This window comes from Gallus gallus, chromosome 7 (genome assembly GCF_016699485.2).
Source record: "Gallus gallus isolate bGalGal1 chromosome 7, bGalGal1.mat.broiler.GRCg7b, whole genome shotgun sequence".
NCBI lineage: Eukaryota > Metazoa > Chordata > Aves > Galliformes > Phasianidae > Gallus > Gallus gallus.
The window spans coordinates 28,162,460-28,187,225 of record NC_052538.1 but is presented as its reverse complement, the minus strand read 5'-3'; the positions used below and the strand labels follow the sequence as shown (position 1 = coordinate 28,187,225).

General features: G+C 41.0%; 1 protein-coding gene across 1 annotated transcript in view; it reads right to left on the bottom strand.

Annotated features, from left to right (window-relative positions):
- Positions 1 to 417: 417 nt before the first annotated feature.
- LOC124418118 overlaps positions 418 to 24,766 on the bottom strand; it is a 45,081-nt gene continuing 20,732 nt past the window's right edge. The window contains exon 3 of the mRNA XM_046943931.1: positions 418 to 1,249. Within this exon, the coding sequence (XP_046799887.1) occupies positions 1,125 to 1,249 (125 nt within the window). The 3' untranslated portion in view covers positions 418 to 1,124. The remainder of the gene's footprint in view (positions 1,250 to 24,766) is intronic.

The window sequence follows — 24,766 nt, the reverse complement described above, 5'->3', positions numbered from 1 at the left end:
GTTTGACTCTGCCAGGTTTTATGGAGTGAAAAGAGTGTGAACATGACTGTGGTTATCTGCTTTTATTTTCAAGGATGGAAGCAAATCTCAAGCCATTAAAACAGTATAAAAGGGTCACTTCAAAGCAAACCTATTTATATTTGAAGTGATAAGTAAAAACACCCCTGTTTTGTTCAAAAGAAAGAGTACCAGGCATCACATGCATGTCTCATCTGATGCAAATGCCTGTTTTCAGTGGTAGAATATTCACTGATCTATGTAGAATTTGAACCAAACCTTATATTTAGTACAGTACCTTTTATTCAAATAGCAGCATTAGGACCTTACGCATTCTCAGCAACTGATGAACACAACATTGGCAATGGAAGCTGAAAAAATATACAGGAAAGAATAACATATCAAGCAGTACCAGTTTATTAGAGTGCTGATTACAAATGAGGCAGTCCAGAGTTATCATCTAAATACCGAAGTATCTTTACATATGACATAATACATATATGAATACATGTATATAAATATATAGACAAGCATTTATGGAAAAAAAACAGGGCATGTGTGGAAACAAAATATATTGCAAGTGAAATCAAAGTAACCTGTAGTATTTTTGGAATTAATTATAGAATCATAGAATCCTTAGAGTTGAAAGGGACACTTAAAGGCCATCTGGTCCAACCCCCCTTCAATGAGCAGGGACGTGCACAGCTCCATCAGGTGCTTAGAACCCCATCCAGCCTGACCTTGGATGTCTCCAGGAATAGGGCTTCCACCATCCCTCTGGGCAACCTGAAGGAAAATTAAGGAGAATCTAGAAAACAGTAAACAAACCTGGTTGGTCCATGAGACATACCAGAAGAAATAAAAGCAGGATAAATGGTCCTGCATGTACACTAACAGAAAGGAAAAGGAAAAAAAAAAAAGCAACTACAAGGAAAAGAAAAAAAAATACAGTGGGTTTGGAGGGGAAGTCAGGTAAAATTTAGTTAATTTGGTTCTTTCGCTGAAATCCAGAACAACTCCCTTAACTCTGGCTAAAAATAAAATTGAACACTTTAAGAGCAGTTGAAGCCAGGAATGGAAACAGCCTCTCTTAAAAAGAAAGAAGAAAGATGGCCAAGGCAAAATTGCTAGAGCATCAAGTCACATATTGGAATGAATCTGTAGGAGATTTGTTTCTCATTACCTTGAGAGCCAGCACAGCAGAGTGAACTTGTTGACTTACACTTCATCCTTTCTGGCCAAAGGTCCTGAGCTGTAAAGAGCACAGGATGCACCCAGGTCAAGCAAGAGGACTTTGCAAGGACAAGTGAAATGCAGGGCACATTGCACTGAGCAAAACTCCCACTTCTGTCACACTCAGAGCATCTCCTTCCTGTGGCAGAGGGGAGACAGGTGGTGCTGCATGGCTGCATTGCAATATTTTAGGCAGTCTCTTGGACACCCACCATCACGCACACGTGGCTCCCAGTAGCAGCCTCTGGTGCATGTACAGGCAAATGAGACCCCCTTAGAAGATTTCAGGTGATGATTAATTTTGTTCAGGTTCGTAACATTTCTCTTTGCGTCTTTGACATTTCATAAGATAAAGCAGAAGGCGGTTATTGTTTAGTGAGTCTTGTTAAATGGATGAAAATATGAAGTAAAGGTGTGAGTCCTTTCAGGTAGCACAGATTCAGAATGTTTTAGATCTTGTAGACTTAAATCATCTCTACATGCAGACAAATACATACGCTTATGGAGAAGCAAAACTTCTGTCAGGGAAAAGCCTGCCAGAAACAAGTCAGTTCAGGCAAAGCTACATGTGCATACTTTGCCTAGGAGAAATATTCTTGTTACATAAAAATCCCACTATTAATCAAAAATCACATTATAGCTTCTGGAATGAAGTTTCCTTTACTACTCTTTAATAATAAGTCTAAGATAAGATAAAATTGGTAATTGTACATTCTCTTCTGATAGAAGATAATACTAAAGTGCTATAGAAATTTGAGTTACAAGAATATATTCACCCCACTAATATGCTTCCATTATGCAGCCTTTACTGATTTATTCATTATACATTTTCTCCATACGTGGAAAATTTTAATTGAATGTTACTTATTACATTGTTACCAAATGTTAACTAGAAAGTTTTCTTTAATTAACCAATCATTAATGCTAGGAGAGCTAGTTTATTTCCATAGTGCATTTAGCAAGAGCAGGAATAACACAGGCATTACCAACAATAGTTTTACAGCACTGTTTATTGTGTGAATGCTTACAGGGATTGAACGTGAAGCTTGTTGAGATAGCATACTTATTTTACTTATGTTTATGAGTTTTCTTAATAAATGATTTAATGACACACAACATACAGGCACAGAATCTATCTAATGCAATGACATTAAAAAAAACCAACTTGGCATCATGGTCGCCAGCACAAAAAAAGAAGAGAGAGGATAGGGTACTCAGAGCTGTGGTTGTATCTAAGCCATTTCTTATGTATATTTTGCATTTCTGGGAGATGGGTTTTGATACCTCTCCGGTGTTACTGTATCCCCTGGAAATGTCTTCCATAGCCTTGGCAGAATGAGCGCTATCCTTCAGATTGGATCGGTGTCCCATTCTCTCAGGTCCCGTGCAAGCAGATATCTAAAAGAAATCCTTTGCCCTGAAGAGGTACAAGGAAAGGCACAAAGAGGTACCCACGGACGGACATGTTACAGCGAAGGGAAATTTCCTGGTAGGCAAACACAAAAGCACACAGCAAAAATCCCAGTCCTCTGGTGTGGAGCGTTTTCTTGAATGAGTTTTGGCTTTTAAATTGATATCAAATTTATCCAAAAGCAAGTCAGGTGGTCCCATTGCACAACAGAGTCCATTAAAAGCCCCTCTCCCGCCGGTCCACAGCGGTTCCGACTGCTGCCACAGAACAGCCACAGAAGCTGAACACAGACACCAGCTTTTGTGTAATTGCTACTGACTGACAGAACCAGCCTGTCTGTGGGGCACAGCCAAACATCCTTCAGAAGTTCTTAAGCTATGCTTGCAAATATGTCCTGTGTTTAGCAATATCCATAACTACACTGTAAACATCTCACCTTTCTGATGGCACATCCCAAGAGCTACAGAAGACTGAGTCATTGGTACCTTCATAAACTATGTGGCTGGCAGAACTGAAATCTGACTCAAACTCGACTGTCAGCTTCTGTTTCCACAACAAACTCAGTGAAAATCACAGTAGCACACAATAGCTGGGAGTAGCTACTGGAAGAGGTCTGAAGAAATACCACTGGCAATTAAATCATTCTATTAAATGAGAAAAATCCTCTCTGTAATTTCATAGGCATTGACCTATGGATTAATTCAAAAGAAAGATAGACTTAGTGCCCCTGATTACTTCATATCTGCCTTGAGTTGAGTTGCAGTTCAGCATCTCTTACATGTTCTGGGACCACAGAAATAGTGACCTGAAATGCATGGACAATTGGCAATGGACAGTACACACATATGTACTGTACATATGTAATACGTATGTGGACAATGTACAATGGCTACATGTACAGATGTTTCCCAGCAGCTTGCCGTGGACTATGAAGGAGTCAGTTTGGGTCATTTCCAGGTTGAGCTGTATCCAAAAGGATGTTCCCAGTCAGACTAAAAGCCACCTGCAGGCATTAGAGTAGGGCCTTTGCCTGCTGCTCCCATGCCTTCGGTCATGGCCACAGTGTGCTAACCCCAGCACCAGCCACAGCCCTCTGACAACTGCAGCCTTGGCCTCCCATTCCTATGTGCGTCTTGTGACATCTGAGATGCATGCTGAGAAGAGCAGCCTTTGTCTGACAGCAGCACATGCAACACAGCGAAGACCCCAGCACAACAGCTATATCAACCTGCCCCTACGCTCTCTTCCTAACTGCATGGAAACTGGGGTAATCTCAGGCAGGATTTATAAAAACTGAGCTGCACATGAGGTCGTTACTTATTTCATCTTAAGTTAATGGTTTCCGTCTCGAGCTCCTTGCAGCAAACAAACCTGAATGGTGGTTATTTCTGAAGCCGCTCATACCCTGTGTGTCTTGGCCTCCAGCCTGGAGCTTTGCATTGCAACAAGCCCAAAGAATTACATAAGAAAACCACACAGTGATGTTACTCAATAGCTGCAGAGAGCTATAATCGTTTATAGGAGCCAAATTCAGGATTGATGAGTAAGCATCGGAGTTACACCCATCTGAAGGCAGAGAGTCGAGCTGCCTGTGAGTTGTGTTTATAATGGTGCCCCTTCAGAGCAGAAGTTCGCCCAGGGAGGCTAAGCTGGAATAATTTAAAACTCCTTCCAACCCCTTAAAGCCAAATTCTTCCTTGCCTTAGACTTTGTGTACTCCACTGATGTCAATAGGCATGTTGAGACTGTAAATCAGGTCAGAAGTTGGCCCTTGTTTGGTCCAATTACCCCGTAATAAACTCCCTGAGGACTGCTGCACTGATGTGTAATTTGCATCCTTGCTCCTCTGAAATGGTATATTTATGTTTATAGATTGAGTTTGCTGTTCTAAGGGAGGGGAAAGGCTGCCTGAATCATTCACAAATGGGAAAATCCATATATTTGAAACTCGGTATGAAATATTTGCTTTTGGGCTGTAACTTTGTATACTAAGCTGCTGTCTAGAGTAAATATTTACCGCCAAGTTACAACAAGTCCTGAGAAGATGTGATTTTCTGAAACACTGACACATCAGGGTGCGACTTTCCCCCAGTAAAACACTGAGTTAATTGTAGGTTTTGTAAATGTTATCAAGTATAATCTTGAAATTATTTTTTAAACACTCAGTAATGGTTTTTAACCACTTACCAAGCAGCTGGTTTTGTGTTTGATTCACAAGTTCTTAAGCAGACAACAGTTCTCCTTTCAGTGACTTTGTCAGGCTTAAGCAGGGATTAATTTGACTGCAGGTGTCAGATAAGCACAGTATTTTAGCAGCACTACCGAGAACCATGTGGACAAAATGAAGAAGCATGAAGGCATTCTGGTCAAAACTTTGAAAGATTGATGGAAGTGAGTTATGCTGCTTAAATATCTCTGTCCGTCCAGAAGAGCGAAACCTGTGAGCGGGGTGCAGAGTACTCCGCAGCTATTATTTTGCTATGTTCCCTATTAACACAGGTTAGAGTTTTTTAGTCGCAGTTTCTCTGTCGACATAAAATCCAGTGAGCGGCCTTAATAAATCACACGGTGACAGCTAATGTGGTTGGCCAGTGCTGAACGCAAATGGACTCTTCTTTTTAAGCCTCTGCTGCTTAGGTCGTCTGCGTCAGCACTACTCCTCAACAAACATCTGCAGTTCATCTTATCGTTTGAAGAAATATATGAGTTCCTCCATTGGTGTGGGTTTGGTTTTTTTTTTTGTTGGGTTTTTTTTTTTTGATTTTTTTTTTCAGCTTCTTGATTTGCTTGAACACCATCTCACCATCTGCTCCATATAAAATTCAGGGAATTTGTGAAATGTGCATGCAGCGAGAAAATTTTAATTGTGTTAGCCTTTCCTTTTTGATCGAGATAACTTCACTTCTCGTACCCGTCGTCTCCTGACATGTTAAGTGAAGCAGATATATGTGTCTGATGTACTGCCTACTTGTTGTCTGTAAGGTCCTCTATCTCTGTAATGCATTAGCAGTTCAGGTACAAAACCAAAGCCTATTCCTTGCAGCTTTTAGGGGGCATTTTAACGCCATTTGAGTTACACATCCAAAAGCAGTTTAGCAGTAGGAATCTCCTTCAAAGAAGCTACTTGTTACTCTGCAGCTTATGTGTATCAAACAAAAAAAACAATTTCATTGCCTCTAGAATTAAAGCTGAGGAGACAAACAATTGTGTACAACGTTCTTTCCCAGCCTGCCCGCAGCCCAGCTGCACAACACGTATGTCATGGCATGGAATTGCCACAGGGTGGTAGGAGTAGTGCAGCTCCGCACACACCAGCCAAGAAAAGAAAGGAGAAACTTTGGAGAGAAGGGGGAATCGCTTTGCAGTGAGCCTAAACAGAGGTATCAAAAATAAGGGTTACTTCATGGTAAATCCAGATGGTTCAACATTTGACCCATATCTAATCCCTGCGCCGAGCGTGCACCGCCACCATCACTGCTGTCATAACAGAGCACATGCAGCTAAAATCGCTGACGTTCCAGGAGGCACCACACATTTCGTAGAAAATTAAATTTTGAAGCCTGTTGTAGGAACAGAAAACACACTCTCGGCAGCATGTTATGGCTCCAGCTCTGAGACGAGTGGTACCGAGTGCACTGTAAGAATTCCTTCAGGTTGCGGCTTGCTGCTGCATTTTGTTGTGATAATGCCATACAAAACATCCAGCAGCGCTTTTATCTTAAAAGGGGATTTAGATGGGACCTGCTTGTTGTATTAACCATCTAATAAAAGGGTGGGGGGATAGTTCACAAGCAGAGAAACTAATCAGAAATAGAAATTCTGCCTCACTTGTTAGGGCTGTACGTAGGGCTAAGTCCTATAGCACATCAACTGCTGACGGATACAAGCAAACAAGATCTTTGGTTTGTGCCAGTTACACTATTGCCACTGATGTTCTGATTTACCTTCAGGGGAGGCTGCCTTGATACATATATGTTCATTTATAATAACGAAAGAATTCCAGAGAAACCATGATGAGTAACAATAATAATGATAAAAGGATTAAATGAAGTAGGAAAGATAGATTATGTTTTATATAAATGTAACAGATAACTTCCAAATATCTCCATGTTTTATGCTGGGATGGAGGCAGTTGCATCCATCTGACAGACAGGAGCATTGGGCTCATGACCCTCAATACATGGAACACACGGCATACTCAGAAATGGGCACAGTTTGTGTAGTATAGTATCACGTTTTAAGCAGTTCATAAAAGAAGCCGAGTGACAACATAACAGTGTGGATGATATAAAATAATGTACACCTCCCTTCAAATATCAAGCAATTTTTTTTCTGCCTCAACTCACTTTCCACAATAGAGTGAGTGAAAAATCCATAGAGAATAAAACCAGCGATCCCTTTGAGCAAGGATACAAATTTACCTAGATATGTCAACCACACAGATTTATGGGACAAGGAGTTTTTCACCCTGAAGAAAGAAGCTTTCTTGTCAGTCATCTAGGAAAGGAAAAAAAATAAAAATAAAGCTGAAAATAAAGCTCTCGGAGTTATTTTCATGTTTTAGGAATTATAGGAAATTTCTGTTAGGGGCTTTTGGCTTTCTTTTGTTGGTTGTTTTTTAAAGATTTTTTTTTTTTAAGTGGCATTTTTTCTTTACGCTCTCCCATAGCCATGGAATGGTTTTCTTCATGGATGTATAAGAAACACTTGTGTTGTGCTGCTGTTAACGGTATGATTTGTTAGTGTACTTTTATGTATGGAGTGTCTGCATCTGGTAAGGTCTACAACTGTACCTCCTTGACAGTGCCAGATGTTGTGGAGATAAAATGCCTCCTGTGCGAGGAACTGCTGGAACCGGGCTCCCTGATAGGTGTTCTTAATACACTTTAAAAAGGCATCTGTCTTAAAATAATTTCAACATCTTACTTTCCTATTTATTGTTTTGTCAGATCTTTCTTGTTTCTCTGGAAATATTTTCATGCCCCGACTAATGTGATTTTAAACTTTCGGCTTCAGCTTCTCTCAGCTTTTTCACTCTGAAGCCATTGCCCTGATGAAAGGGAGAAAAGGGAAAAAAAGAGTTTTCATAGACTCAGATGAGGTTAATCAGACTGGCCCAAACCAGGTAAAACAATTGGTCAGTGGGTGTTTTTAAACCAGAACAAGCACGAAACAGCACGCAAAACATGAGTCCGCATTCACCCAAAGTTTGTTCAAAGCATTTCAGGGCAGAGACAAGGGGCTGGTGGAAGGCAGAAGAGGAGCCCTGCTTCCCTCCCATCCCCATAACTCACAGCATTGTCGCCCTCTTTAAATAGTAATGATACTTGACCCTTATTAGTATTTCTGGGCAATATATGAGCTTGAGTTTCCTAGGGTGAAAGCTAATGCCTCGGACCACCCTTTAGACCACCATTCTATCTAGTTATAGTACATATTAATGTTATTCTTGGGTCATTTAACTTACTCTCAGTGAAGGGTGGAGAATGGCGCTAAGCTGTAAATCAGCTCTGTCCTGGAATGGATCCGTGCCATAAGAGATCATCTCGAAAATTCCAGCCTTGTCTGACCATGGTAAAGAGATTATGGTATGTAAAATTCTGCTAAACATAGCTTGCTTCGGTTCTGCACTTCTCTGCTTGCCAGTCTGCAGAGAAAGGTTAAGACCTGTTTTGGTGGACAGTGCCCTGGAAAGGAATATTGCTCTCATAAAACCCCAAGGGCTCAAACTTTACCCACATGTGGTTAAACTCTCCATCGTTCTTAAAGGTGAGCTGTGGCAGTGAGGAGATTTATTAAACAAGGCCACTGATGCTGTGCATAAAAATTGTGCTTTTAATCCTCAGGGAAAAAAAAAAAAAAAAAAAAAAAACGAGTTCATAAATGCATTGTGCTTAAAAGGTATCCTCTGCAGTGCCAGCGTTCACACCCAAAATGATGGCTTGAGGTGTTCGGTAGCGTAGTCCATTTAGCTAAAAGCTGATTGCTGGAGATGAGTTCATTTAAAAAGCAAATGTATTGCTCCCTTAGCAATGTCTCACTGACGCTTCCTAAAAATCATAAATATTTTCCTCACTGTTTTGGCAAACAAACGATGTTTACCTTCAGCTTCCCAGCAAAGATGTACGGAGAAGTCCCCAGTCTGCTTTGCAGATGTGCCGTGGTGAGTTTAACAGTAATATATACTGTCATCACGGTTGTCTTCAAATCTTTGAAATCACTTTTGCCTTCTACAATACATATTTAATTGAATGTCTAGCAAGTGGATATGTATATGTATATCGCATTTGTGGGTGGGCATGTGTGTGCCTAATACATATATTTAGCGCTTAAACATGGTCTGATGAGTGATTGAGAAATGCCTACGAGAGAGGCTTTGTAGACGCACAGAGTTTGTAACCGTGCGCTCTCCTGAAGCAGCAGAGACAGAGGGGAAAGCAGGGAGGCATCTGCAAATTAACAAATCATCCATCCTAAGGTCATCCACCAATTAGTTTTGCAGAATAACATAGAACAGAAATGTAATTCTGAGGAGAATTTGTTCTGCCCATTTATCACATAAAATTGTGTAACAATATTAGACACAGGAATTTTTGCTCAGCGTATTCCTTACAGTATTATGACGATTTCACAACTTGCTGCAGATGTTTCATGCTGGATAATGCCCTTTGGTTGACATTTGCGCTCCTACTGTCAAACTTTTAAGTGGCTGTGATGCATATATTCCATAAAAACACGCAGACGAGAGGGAAAGGTAAATAAATGCAACCGGTTTTGTGAAAGAAAACTTTGCATTCAGTTCCCCACACGCCCAAATGGAGCGTTTTCCACATTTCATTTGCTATTTTTAACAGCTACTTGCAATTTAAATTATTGCTCAGCAACACAGGCTGTTGAGGAAACGCGAATATTCCTGGGATTTAGTGAGTGTGAGCGCTTTCCTTCTGCACTGAGGCTGCCACGTCCCTCTGTTGAGATATGCACTAATCCTATTCCACAGTGTGCACTTATTGCTAATTTTATTGCTTGAGTGGAGCATGCGGTTGTATCTATACCTCCAAAGGCTATTGTTGTTAAATTAATTGAACTGTTTCAGGGCTCCTTTCTCTCTGTTAATTATTTAAAAACAAAATCGAACGTCTTAAAAGAACGATTTACTTCTGAGTGAAACCTAAAGACAATTTTATGTTAGGTAAAACACGAATTAATCAGCCACCGCAGAATGAGCCTTGCTCAAAAAAATCCTGCAATCACTGTATTGATTCCCTCAACGCATATTTTTCATTTATTGGGACTGTAAGATTACGCCTGAGCCCGCAGCAAAAAAGAAAAAGAAAAGAAAGAAAGAAAAGGGAGAGAGAAAGAGAGAAATTGGGACTGTAGGAAAGGACGAAATCTTGGCTTCATTTGAGCCCAGCAAAATATTTTTTCTGAATTATGCCTTCATTTAGAATTAGTCGCAACTCATTCTAGATTTATTAACCCATTTATTTTCGTGCTCGAAGCAGCACTGCCTTCCTATTTATGTGCCTGAAGATCACTGCCAAAGAAATTTCAAAAATTTCCTACTAAACTCTTCCTAGGATGCGGGGAAAAGTATTTGCTAAAAGTAAACTGCGTGAGCAATTTGGTCAGAGGGAGGAGATTTCCCTCGGTAAGCTGTGCTCTATGTCTGTCCCAAACTTCGGCAGCTCTGCCCAAGTTCGTGGCAGCTCAGACCCCCCCAGCTGACTCCCTGCCTTCAGCAGAGTTATTGCAGCAGAGGATTTGATTCTTCACCACTGTGAGCATTTTTCAAACGTGCCGCAACGTTGTGCCTGTCCCTCATTGCCCTGTGTGTGCTGAAGAGATTGCAAATTTATAGTTAACTCTGCAGTAAAAAATAAAAGGGAGAGTTGGGGGGGGGGGGGGGGGGGGATAAATTAAAAAATCTTGATTCTGCTATTTTCTGCAGTTTGGGGGTCAGATAACGTGAAACAAAATCCCCAGGAGGTTCAGTGCATGTTCATTCGTAGGCCAGCATATCCAGCACACCCTTTCATCTTAGATTAAGGAATTATAGCACTGCAAATGAATTTCATGTCCAAAATCATTCAATTTGTCCCCTTTGTCTTCCAGAACCCTAAGCATATGGGACCATACTAAGTATAGCAAAAATAGCTGCACTATAATCATAATTAGTACCTATTAGCCCTTCTTAGGTGCAAAACCCCAGTGATGAGAGCGCAGCACGAGCGCCAAGATAGAAGAGGATGTGAGGTCTCAGGAGCACAGCAGTGTCATTGCTGCCCTTGTGTTTCACCAAGCACACAGAGAGTGGGGGAACTGCTGGGCTGGTGATCCCACTCCTACGTGCCTCTCCCTTATGCACAGAGAAGTGCAGACTGAGCTGTTTTTTACCCCCTTTCTGAGGCATTTCTTCTTGTCTGAATATGTTTTTCCTCACAAACTTTTTTGTATGTCCCTGAATATGTTTTAAAAGGTGACGTTATTAATTTTTAATAGCTGAAGTATTAAAATCTAACCATCAGGATGCTGGAGGGAGATTTTTCCTTGGTCATACATTAGGCGGCAGCTGTTTTACACCGTCAGGAACAGCTATTGGTGACCAACTTAAAGTCTGAACTTTTCACTGAATTATTCTGTGGGCTCGGCTTTGGCATTGTATGCATCTTAGATGCAGTTTCAGCCTCTCCTCTATAATTGGTACGAGTTATATGCAATTACAGACTTAAGGGATTGTTGTTTAAAAATAAATTAAAAGAAACCTGGCATGCAAATTTAAGATGAAGCTTTTCTGACCAGTGATATTTTGGAAAACGTCTGCTTTTAGATCCAGAGTGCAAAAATGCAAATGTTTACATTAGCGAGCCACAAGCCACATTTTCAAAAGCAAAGATTCCAAACCGTGCATGAGAAATCAGTGTGCATTTCTATTTCTGCACAGAAAAAAAAGAAAGTAAAAAGAAAAAAAAGCAGGTCTCTTTCTATAGGTGGCTTTGTACCGAGTGTAATTCACTTTGGCAGCACGTGGGCTGCCCAACGAAACAGCACGGCTCGTTTCGATGGGACCGATGTGTGCAGCGGGGATGTGCCTGGGAGTGGGGCATGGTGCTGCTCCGTGCTGCGTTGCCCTATAAACACAGATCCCAGTGACCTCGGCCCCGTCCGGCACCGTCCAGCTCCCCCTCAGCTAGCCAGCGTCTATCACATCCTTCCCGTGTCCCTGCTTTGCTGCAAGGAATGATCGAATGCAGAGGCTGTCATTATGCTCACGGCTTCGTGTTATCCCTGTTGGCTTCAAGTATAAAATCAGAGGAGAGCCCGAGACAGCTCATAAAAGTGGAGTCACGTGCGGGGAGAAAAGTATAGATATCATAACCTATGTGTGAAGGAAAAGAGAGGGAGGTTATGATCATTGTCTAAGGAGATCTGTTCAAACAGTCTAATAGAAAGATGCCTGCTTTGAATCAACATTACACTTTTGCTAGGGGTTACAATTTGCAGTTCCAGCATGATCTTTTGAGATCGTGTGAATACATTTAATATAGAGACATTTGCGCAGCTTCCCAAACACGCATCGTGCCTCGCACCGCAAGCTCTGCAACTTCTTTCTTTTAATCGATAGCTCATAAGTATTCATTGAAAGATATATTGGTATTTTGCGGGCAAAACTTGCAGAATCGCCACAACTGTACTAAAATCAACATTTACCTTTGAACCTTTTCTTGGAACTGACAAAATAATGGCACACTTAAAGAATTTTTAATTTATTATCAGCGATGAGTTTGGATGTGCGCTATATAAACCACTACCACATTTCCCATCTGATTAACCCAGAGAAATCTGTTAAGAATGCAAAAAAAAACCCTATGATTCAACAGCCAGGTCCATGCTATGAATATGCAAAGGAGACAAGGGAAACTTTACCTCCGTGCTTTCCTCTGCAGCCCCAACCCTCCCCACAGCCCTCTCCTCCCAGAGCCACCCCCGGCTCCACCGCTGCTTTTGCATCACTGATCCGAGGGCTCGGGCTATCTGCTCACCTCATGTTCACAGAAAAAAAAAAAACAATTTTCAAAGGCTGCAAGCTTTTCTTTCTGCGTGTGGAAATATTTTGATTGCCATTAAAGAGATGACTACTCCAAGCCTAGATATAATTAAAAGATGAGGTGCGTTTTTAGATACGCTGACTGGTGTACATGCCGGGACATGAAAACATGTCATCTTCATTGGGATTTATTTTGTGGTTAAAGTAATGCGCAACATTTTCTCCGGAGTCATCACTATTTAATTTATTGCCTGAAAAATAGATTAATTTCATTCCCGATTTTTAATAATATATTGCAAGAGCCAAAAAATAATAATAATAATAGTATATACTGAAAGGGCAAAATATCTGATGTCTTGTGTACAGTGCTGGATAGGAAGCTCTGAAAGTATATACATACTTCAGTGGTCATGCTGTATTAAACTCAGTAATTCACAACTCATGAATATCTCTCAGCATACAAAAGTGATCATGGTGACTATTTTTTAATAAAAGGATAAGAAAGTAAATGAAGACGGAAGGCCAAAATTGTTAAAGGAATTACATGATTTGATTGATACTCTCTTGGCAGCGTCAGCTGAGGAAGAAAAGTGAGAAAGAAAAGTGTCATCCTCTCAGGATGAAATCCTCATGTCTAATATCTCAGTATTTAGAGATTTTTTCAGCCCATTGCTAAGCATTGTCTCAACATCCTACTCAAAACAAGCCTCGTCAGTAAGAGAAGAGCAGACCTGTCCCTGCCTTTGGGCTCAGGAGCTCCCCCAGGAGCAAAGCACAGAGGTTTGTGAGCCACAAACATGGGAAGAAGACGAGATCTCCCTTCCATGGCTCAGTAGTTAGGCTATGAAGTAAAGATTTGCCCAATTTGACAGGCAACTCCTTGCTCCCTTACTTGATTCTTCTTTTTTCTCTCCCAACTCTCTTTAGCAAGACCACTCAAAATAACTCAGTCTTAGTTCCAAAGACAATGTAAGATAATCAAAGTGCATTTTTGGCTAATATCCTACTTTCAAAAAACTCTGGTACGTTCAAGGACGTCCAACACGTGTTGCTGGGACCTCTCCTAGTACCAAACAAAATAATTTGGATGTGGTTTTAAGCCTCATTCCACCCTTTCCTCATACCCCTCCTCCCAGGTTGTAAGCCTTCTGCTGCCCATCTTGGTTTGTCAGGTGTGATGTTTTTTTTTCCGCTGCTTCAGAATACTGTTACACAAAAGGAGTCAACTCTGTCTCATAACTTCATATACAATAAGTGATTTCTGAGTGTGACTTATACCAACAAGCATGCTCCAGAGAAACAATCACTTGGCAACCCTTTGTCACCAACTACACCAGGAAATTTTGCCATCACTCTGTGTGCAATTCATTGTAAATGAGTGTCTTCATGCAATGGGTATTTTCCATGTAGCTGCATTTGTCCAAATGATTTGTTACTGGAATGATATATGTATTTTCCCAATGGAATAAAATGACAATATATGGTATCACAATAGTTGATGTCCAAGATTCTGCTGAATTGTCATGTATTATAACTTCATATTTCTGTTCTGCCCGTATTTTACCATGATTTTTTATTTTTTTTTTAATTTTTAAAAGAAAGGGAAAGAAGAGAGGAAAAAATAATGTTTTAACATTTTCTTTTTCTTTCTTTCTTTCTTTCTTTCTTTCTTTCTTTCTTTCTTTCTTTCTTTCTTTCTTTCTTTCTTTCTTTCTTTCTTTCTTTTTCTTCTTTCTTTCTTTCTTTCCTTCTTTCTTCTTTCTTCTTTCTTTCTTTCTTTCTTTCTTTCTTTCTTTCTTTCTTTCTTTCTTTCTTTCTCTCTTTCTCTCTTTCTCTCTTTCTCTCTTTCTCTCTTTCTCTCTTTCTCTCTTTCTCTCTTTCTTTCTTTCTCTTTCTTTCTTTCTTCTTCCTCTTCCCCCAGGCTGAGGAGCCTCCATACCAAGGTGCACACACACAACAGATCACTCTGTGGTTGCAGGTATGGGCTTGGGAGACTTAAGAGTTGTGTTGATCTGCCTGTGTGGCACATTTTGACTCCATCCACCTGGCAACTACCGTCTGCTTTTGTTAGCTACATAGTAAGAGCTTGGTTAAAACAAAGAAAAGAAAATCCTGATGTGCATAATGGGTTATGCTTTTCATTTGTTTCTTCACAGTTTTAGCCAAAGTTGAGGGAAATGATTATTCTAAAAGAGATGGCTTTTTGGAGTAGATTTTGGAAGGATTTGCAGAAATCCTTTAAGTATGAATGTCACGCTGGCCACAAAACTCTGGATTTCAATTTTCTCAAAAGACTAGGAGATAAGCTATCAGTTTGGGTCTGATCTCATTCAAGCTGAGCATGATTCAAGATCCTTGCAACAGATGAGCCTTCCCTCCTGAACTTCCGCAGCAGGCTCAAATATGTTTACTGTAGGTCTCCTGAAGTATACTCCACCTGAGTCATGATTTAATAATAATAAATGTCCTCTAGTAGCTAAAGTGCAGCCTTCAGATTCAGTTGAGTATTTGCTCCAGAACATTAGCCCTCAAGATCTGACTTCATGACCAAAGTATTGACCCAAGATCTTTTTTTTCATGCAGAATGAGGTATTTTGCTCTCTCCAGAGTCCACAGTGACCAAACCATGCTTGGGGAGCAGTGTGCCCTGCTCAGCCCCATCTGCTCTTCACCCCTCACCTGGAATAGCTGCTGTTTAACAGGCTCCCTGATTCCTGTTTTGTTTTTATTTTCCAAATCCCTTGCTGAAGGCTGGATGGCAAACACCACACAGGTGCCTGGCCTCATGTGAGTCATGGAAGAGTCATCACAGGGGAAGGGCACCACATACCTGGCACGGGCTCAGGCCAGCAGTGCGGAAGCAAACATCTCCATTAGCCCCTGGACTGCCCAGTGAGTCAGGTAGTCCAGCCGGCAGCATCTTCCCATAATTGTTTGTCTTCCCTAATTAATTAAAGATGGACCAGTAAATAAACCCCATGCTCCCAAGTTTTCAATATATTCAGTATCCAGAGCTGGCAACTCTTCCCCACCAGCTCCCTAATAAATACCATCCACAGGAGCTTTGTGCATAATTTCTGTGCAGATCCAGCTTGGTCAGTATTTGGAATACAGCTTCCAGCTGTTCCACTCTGATCTGTGTGATGAGAAAAAGCTATTTCTGAAGTTTCCACAGCAGTTTATAAATAGTCACATGATAAACAGTGGGTTGTGCTGTGTGCAAGAAATTCAGCAGAGACATGGCCACAGAATGTATCATGCCTTGTTTAGGAGGTAAAAGGGGCCTCAGAGATGCTTCCAAGCTCTGTAGTTTTCTGCAGCTCAGGTAGGACAAGGGCAGATCTCTGTAAATGTCCCTCTACAGCATTGCTCTGTGTTGATCACCAGCCCCATCGACCAGGATGGTCCACCTCCATCTTGGTCAGTGTGATGATGTCCATCCTGGTCATCAGTGCCGTGTCCATCCTGGCCAGTGGTGCTTTGCCCATCCAAGTCATAAATGACACTTCCAACCTTGTCTGTCTGGGAGCAGCCATCCCATGCTGAGCATCACCCCAGGCTGCAGGGAGCTTTCCTTCCACTACAGCACCAGCTGTCTTGGGGATACTGAATTTAGACCACAAAATCTTTTTCGCCTGGGCCGGCAAACAGCCATCATCTGGGAACAATGAGAGCTGTCAGGATGGGGGAAGGGAACAGGGCAAAGCGAACAGGGGTTTGAGAGCCGATCGAAAGGAAAGAAACACTCCTTGTACAAATTTTGCCCTGAAAAACACAAACTTCATTAGCTGGAAATGAAAGCTTGGTCTATTGAGATGTGCCTTGCGCTTGGAGAGTAGTGTAGCAGGGACAGGTGACCTATTTTCCTTGGAGAGGAGGGAGAGGCTTCTCTCTATCGATCCCACCCTTCCTGTATCAGTTTATACACTAGCTTCTATGGCTTGTGGAGGAAGCAGCTAGCAATGCAGTGAATCATTCACAATGAATAAATCATCTGATTAATTTAGCTTGTTTTTCTGCTCATGACTGTTCCACGAACAGATCACCATTTCCCCAGATGTATGTATTATTCAGATTTATCTTGTGGTTTTGGGGGCCTTTTATTTTTTTATTCTTTCCAATTTACACTGCTGCAAGTTAGGGAAAAAAAGAAAAAAAAAAAGCTATTAACTCAGTGAGGACCACGCATGAGGCTATGCCCAACCCCAGACTGGATGAGCTCAGTGTGGCTACTGCAGGTATTTGCACCAAAAAAAGAAGGAAAATGAAAAAGAAAAAAAAAAAACAGACAGAAAAGTCAAATTCTGCAAACTGCTGGAGCCATCAGAGTCCAAAATTCAGTTTCTACAGTTTCACACATCCAGGGTAAGTTTCCCAACATCACAGTGACACAGACACCCATGGTGCCAGCACAACGGAAAGAAAAATGTAAGATCATCAAGATTAGTGCAAGCATTTTTTGCCTCATGTGTGGATTTTAAATCCGGAGGGAGCCATTAGATCATCCAATCCAACCTCCAGCACAAGTCAGGCCATAAAACTTCATCCAGCCTCTCCTGTATTGAGCCTGACAACTTGTATTTACCCAAACTATACCTAAATCAATCTATATTCTGGCCTGCACCCACCTCAATGAGCAGCATATGTGGGGTGATGTCACCTAGATGATCTCTTGGCTTCAGCTCTTGCTGAAACAGTGGTAAAAGCAAGGGAGAAAGTTCCAGTGCTGGATTTGGACAGGATCTGTAGGATCCAGAGCCGACAGTAAGAGTGGGACCAGATTTGGGATGTGAGGTGCAACAGAGCAACAAAACTCCTCTGTGTGTGTAGAGCTGCCAAACATGCACATTCCCTCACTGTGAAGGAGCGGCCCCTCCTGGAAGCCCTCTGCTTCCAAGGATGTGCCCAGCAAACTCCAGAGGCCAGAACCCATTCCTTTCTCAATCATTTCTTTCATCGTTTGACCAGCAAGTTCACCTCATTGCCCCTCTCCAAGTTTCAGTCACTTGCAATGTGCTACTCAACCATCCTTTATCTGTTCCTATTTCAATACTGTAAAGGTTGCAAAATTAATCTACTGTCATACACTGAGTGCATGAGATTGTTCTTAGCTGAGTCTCATAGGCACAAGGAGTATTTAAAAACTCTGAAGACACTGTTGAAGTATTCTCCAGAATTTTTTCATATGACATAATTGATGGAAAGATGAGTCATGGTTACAAAATGAATGCTTCAAAGAATCTTTGGCATTTTTGCGGGATGAAAATAAGCTCGGATTTTAGGGTGCTTTATGATGGAAATAAAATGCAGTGTTATTTGGAGTATGCTGGAAATTAATGAAAGCCAAATAATCATTTAATACTGCAGTAGCTTTTTTAAAAGCTCTTTTGAAATGGTTAAGGTCAAGTTGGTCGCAAAACCTGAGACTTATGAGGTTGAGGGTCACTTTCGGTGTTTTCTCTGTTATGTTTGTTTTGTACAGATGAAAGGGATGTTTCTGGTTAAGTTATCAATGACACTACTAGAGAAAAAGATGTTTTTGTGAACTTTAAGTAGAGAATAAAAACTTAAGGAAACTATGTTTAGGAAGAACATTTCTCCCTAGACCTAGCTGCCTACACTTTCAGTTGGAACAGTAGTGATGGGGTTATTTACAGCATACCTTTCTTGTAAAACTTCCTATTGCTAACACAACTTTGGATTTAGCTTTTTTAGCAAACTTAGAGCCTGCTGTGTACAGCTCATTATCCCTGGAAGCCATTTTTACCCTATTTTGAGGAAGTCTAATTGATATTAATCTGAACACTGCTGTTGGAAATAAGTAAATATCTATAATGGATTTTGAACTCTTGTGCTATTATGAAAACTTCATCAAGATTGCTGGAGTCACACATCTACAGAAGAAAATAATTATCCAGCTTACTGGGAACATAAATTTAGGATGCCCTGAATATTTGCTATTCTACAGCAACCAGATATCTATCTCAAAGCTGGTTGTAATACTATGTCAGAGAATTGATTTTTGAGTTCAGAGAGAGGACAGATTTCATTACAAATGTTCAGAGATTCAACTTATGATGGTTTTGCAATATGACTAACTTGAATATATTTAGAGCTTAAAATATAACGTGCTTTGGTGGTTATAAACTGTCTGGAAATGAATTCTAAGTCTGGTCTGATACAGTAGAATCCTCCTGGTGACCAAATTCAGATGTCTTGGTTCACTTCCACCCTGGTTTTCCTTAGCAGGCATTTCATATCTCCTTCCATCTTGTGAGAATGGTGAATGGTGGCGTAGCAAAAGTCACCACTGAGTACTAAGAGCTAGTTTGGCTTTTGATACTTTGTCCTGATATGTGGGGCAAAGATAACTCTGTGTTTGTGAAATGGTCTAGAAGTTTCTGTGGTTTTGTTCAAGCCCCAACACACAACAAAATTGTTTTTTATATCTATTTTTGCTAAGTAGATAATCAGGATTCATTGGATACTTAGTATTTTTAGTGTGATACTGTAGGCAATTATGTATTACAAAAATGAGTGGATGTTTCTACTGTTCTTAGTCGGCAATATCATATTCATCTTGCCCTGTGATTCTCTCTATATCCACACATCTCAATGAAGGTACAGTTTTAAACCGGTGTGACTCAAGTCCCATGCATCTTTTTCCCATCCAGATCAGTTGGTACCCTCTGGATTCCCATGGACTTCCTGAGAGTCAGCACTCTTACCATACCAAATCAGTAAACATTCACAGAGATCTCCTGCACCCATATCTCCAGCTTTGCCAGAGGCAAAGGCAGACTGGATGTGTTTAAATGATCATGATTTATAGAGCTTCATGTTTGAGATGGCTATTGCCTTTGTGAAGGTGAAGATGATATGCTCTTTGGATTCTAAACGAAACAGTTCAGTAGCAGATAAAAAACATTCATCTGGCTTTTACTTTGCCTCTGGCCATAGTGCTCTATGATGGTTTAACCACAATGCCAAAGTCTCCATCGTAGATTCCATCTGCTTCCTTTTGTGAAGCACATCTTGAGCCACGTGAGTACGCTTAGGGAGTGATTTCCTTCACTGTGGCACATTGAAACAGGTCAGTAGTATTTGTTCTTTCATCTCTTTTATCTTCCAGTGATAAAATGAGCATCATCACATTTATTCACCTTGCCATGACACACTGGCTTTGTGCAAATAAGCCTATTTGATTTGTCCATAGGTTCTGAGTCTGGCAATAGGTCCAGTTCTAGCGATAGGTTTTTGTTAGTCTTCATTCTTTACAATTATGTTGTTACTGTCTGTAAACTTTTTCTTACATGTTACTCTGCTAATCATTTTAAAAAGTCATGCCACCTATTCTAATATCCATTTAGATTTATCTCAAGAAATTGTCTTAGTCAATAAAATTAATGTATTTAACTGGGCCATGTAGTCTGGAAGGCATTGGTGACATTGGCACAGAATGTTTTTAACTGACTACATTAATTAGAGCAATTTAGACAATGTGAAACCAAACTCTGTGCCAGTGGGAGGGATCCGAGGAGTGAGAGACCATCTATATTTGATTGATAGCATTTCCATTACTGGATAAGACAACTCACTCTGTTACATGTATCTCACACCAGCAGTGGCTCCAGTCTGCAAAGAAACAGCTGCGATGGCTTTGGAGATGCTTAATTGAGAAAGCACTTTTGGGAAGCTATCATCACTTGGAAAGAGCCTGGTAATAGCTCTTCAACTTTCTAGCTGCAAATGAGCCAGTTGTTTTGTTTTTCCTTTCCATTGGCATTAAAAGATCAGATATACTGTACTTGGGCTGTTGCTTCCCCCCGTGTACTATTTTGGATTTCTCAGTAGTACCATAATGCTTTTGATGGTTTTGACACTGCTGTTATTTTACTAAAGATATAGGCTCCTCTCTGTATCTTGTCCCATGCATACCCTTTCCTTCTCTACTTGCACTGTGTGTCTCTTTTCTTACCAATGACAGCCAGAACACTAATCATGGTAATGCCATGGTCTCCTGATCATCTCTTTAAATATACTTCAGTCATGGTCCCCTCTTGGAACACGTATGGAAGTAGACAAGCTCCGCTACTCACAGGGGTAGGGGTAACAGTTCACATCTGGTGCATGGTGCCCAATGGGTCCAGAGGTTGTCTTGAGCGGGAGACAAAGTAGCCAGCACCCTTGAACCACTCTCTCACATGAGGTGCAACAAGCTAACACCACCTTGGTGAAAAAACAATTGCTGTGAATTCATTCATGTAAATTGAGTTTTAAAAAAATCAAATCACTCAGCACCAGAGAAGGGAGAAAATGAATTCAGGTTATTTAACTATAAATATAGCTGGAAGATAAGAGACGGGATTTGGCAGTTTAAAGAAGGCAGAAGCAACACACTACACATTATTGTACTAGGGAAGCTCACAAGTGGTTGTAAATTCTCAAACAACCTGGCATGGTGTGTTGTGAAGATTGAAAGCTCCTCTACACAGAGATCCCTCTTCTCCCTTCCCTAAGAGGATTTCTAAAAAAAAACTGGCCGAAAGCAGCTGTCGGCTAATGTAACACACAGCACCACTGTAAGAATGGATCCATTAGCCCTGGCAAAACAGCAGTCCTTGTCAGTACCTATGAATGAAACTGTCCCAGGGAATCTGCGGAACAAGGCTGCATATTTAGGAAGCTCAAAAGGGAGTCAAAACAAAACCAAGTGGAGCAGGAAAGCAGCGCAGACGTGTCAAAGGCTGCCCACATGGCTCAACCAGCCACCGACCTAAAGCCACCGCCACACAATTGCTTCCGAAGCCCACAAAGGAGCCAGATGCTCCTGTTGAAATTATACCTTCCGCAAATCAACATGGGAAACCTGTCACCGCCCGCTGTAAATGGAGGAGTATTAATACCGTTCTCTTGACTAAAATAATATCTTTTCAGTGAATTAGTTGAAGAAAGGATTGTTTGCTTTGGACAAGTATATTTCCAGGCATGTCATCCCCACAAAAGATCTTTCTTTTGCTCTACTTTCATGCGGCCCTGAAAACAAATATCTAGTGGGTACGATCGGGCTGGGTCCACATCTCCAAACAAGACGAGAGAGCCAGTGGCGAGGGGAATTCTTCTGTTGCTCTGAGCTAATAGATATTAGGAAGAAAAATGCAATTCTTCTCTTGGCCGGCTTTGAAAGGTACTTAACTTTTCATTCACAACATGCTGCTGACATCCACAAAGCTCAGCAAGGCAGCGAATATCATTGGCCTGCTTCGGAGACGAGGGGAAAATGGGCTGCCCGAGGTCTCACCACACGTCACAGCAACAGCCCTGCAGACACAAAACCTGAGCGCCAGCCCCGCGCCCACCCCACCCCAATGCTTCCCACCTCCTTCCATGGTATTTTGAGCATTGATCAAAATTTGAGTCAGTGGAGGGTGTGCCTCGGTCAGGTTATAGTCTCACAGCTTGTCCTGCTACTCAGATTAATTGTTCTAATTAGTTACTCTGCGGGCAAATATCTATTGACTCTTTCTTTGTTTCAGATTTGGGGCCAAGAATGATTCAGAGAAATAATCAACTGGGACTTCCTCTCAGAATTTGCCACCCACCAAAATTATAAACATCCCATCTGAGCCACGATTCGTAATGCAGAGAAGTAAACCAGCTTAGTGTTGCTGGGTAGCTTTCTTCTCTGCTTTTTTAATATCAAAAGAAGGCTATATTGATAAAGCACATACAATTCCATATACTGCAGCACACAGAACTGCATTTTGAGAATGTTCAGTTCTCAGGATGAGAAGAAACATTGCCACCTCTCTGAGGAGTAAAGCTGCCTCATCTTGTTGGGGAAAGGAATGCCAAACCAGCCCAAAACAGGCCTGGAAATGTTAGTGGAACAAAAGATTTCAAATATAAGACTCAGATCTGTGTACTGTAAGTGGCAGCAGAGGAAAGGGGATTTTTTGGGCACAACCTTATCTCAGCTCTCCTTTATATTTGTAATGATCTCTCCAGAATGAAAATGCTGAGTGTGGGAAAGCTTAGCAGTCACTAAGCACAATGTCCCCCATATCGCCTGCTTTGTGTACGTATTAACCATAGATTAGATTGCATGGACTGCACACCTACACTGTCTCTGTTATTAAAGTGCATATGGTTTAACAAACACTAATGACAGACTCGTTTTATTAGCTTTGCTATGTGCTCTCACAATTACTGTCACTCAGTAGGGTTTATAGCCTTCTGCTCTAATAGAAGGCTGCACCTTGCCTGCCAGTGGGCTCTGCACTTGCCAGGACCTTCTCTCATTCTCTGAACGCAAGTGAGGCATTCACTGCCCAACTCCTGAAACAACTACGTGAAAAGCTAAGGGTCCACTGTGACAACATTGCGAGCATTTAATGAAGAAGCAATGAGTTTAATGAAAAACATACAATATAAAGATTTCAAGAAATTCAAATAGTGAAATTAATCACCCGTGGAAATTCACCATTGGTGCTGAGATATACCTCACACTGGGTTTATTTTTACAGCTCATTGTAGTCATGCTTTTGTATTTTCTTGCAGTAGCAACAGATAGTTGGATATTTTAGAAGCTAAATGAACAGTAAAATTTGAACTGGTTTCAGAAGAAATGTATTTGAGCTGCGCATAGGACCTCTAATGATTATTATCTTGTAAATTGTGGCGGCCTACAAAAACTAACTTCTTAAATTGTTTGAAATGTGCGGGGGGTGGACCCCTCATATCTTTTCATTCGATATCTCTGAATTAGTGACTTTTCAATAATTTCAAAGAGTAACATTAGAACAGTTTGGGACTGAAATCACCCATTCTCCATTGACCATTTAATTTTCTCTAAGTTTTTATTTTTAAAAGAGCAGTGGAGAAATAGACCTGCAAAGGTACTGTGCATTGAGAAGAGCATACAGGTCTTTGTAAGAACAAAAATATTTCAGTCCAGACTCATCTGTGTTGGGAAGAATCTATGCTAATTAAAAATAAATCCAGAAAATTGTAGCTGAACAGAAGTGAGTCCTGCAGATGCTTTTCTTTTCAAAGTCTGTTGATAATTACAACATAATGGTAGTTCAGTTCATCCTGTATGGGAGGACAGGCAGGTGAAGTCCCTTCCGGGTGGTGGGTGGGTGAGTATGTGGGTATAGGCACCTAAAAATGGGGAAGTTGTTCCCACAGAGATAAGCAGGAACAGAATTGAGCTGAATTATTTTAGCAGGAGCTAAGCATGTCCCTGTCAAGCACATCTTTCCAATATTAACTCTATAATGACCAAACATGTCCTGTTGAATCTACACATTTTATTTACTAAAATTAGGTCTTCTATGCAACTCGCATGAGAAAGATCTAAAGGGATCTGGGCAAAAGCATATTGCTATGTTAGTTAAACTTTTATCCATTGTTTCCATGTATGCTACTTTTACCTTATTTAGTAGTTGCAAATGATTCCTATGGAAGAACTGCACCACCTCACCATTTGCCAAGTAGTCCAGCACAGTTATATGAAAGGAGGCTGTTACAGGTAGGTAGCTTTTCATTTATATTTTTTCTGCTCCGTCCCATTGTTATGTGATGTAGAAATGCGTGTATGAGCACACGTTCACAGCTATAGCAGTGTGTGTGCAACACAGGGAGAGCTGCTGAGGGACACAGGGCCACTGGGACCACCAGTGCCACCACCACATCCAGCTGTGAGCACTGCTCTCCTCTGCTCCCATAGATACTATTTACCTACATCCAACACTGTAACACAAGTTTATGCACACTCATAGACACTTTTGCACTTTCGGTATTAGCTTAGCATTTTATTGATCATGTGGGAGCAGAATGAAGGCTAATCATTAAGTTTTATGCGAATGTTTCTATTAAGTGAAGCATTACAGCACGTGTACTGAGTTAAAGGATATTGCCAATGGAAATGGAAAATAACTCCACATTAAAAAGACATTTTCTAGAGCATCTTTATTCGGATACATTTCAGCCGATCCGAAGGGCTCCTACGAGCCCTAGCACAGAGGGGCGAAGAGTAGGAATGCAAGTGCAGACAGTAGCTTGCCAGGCTA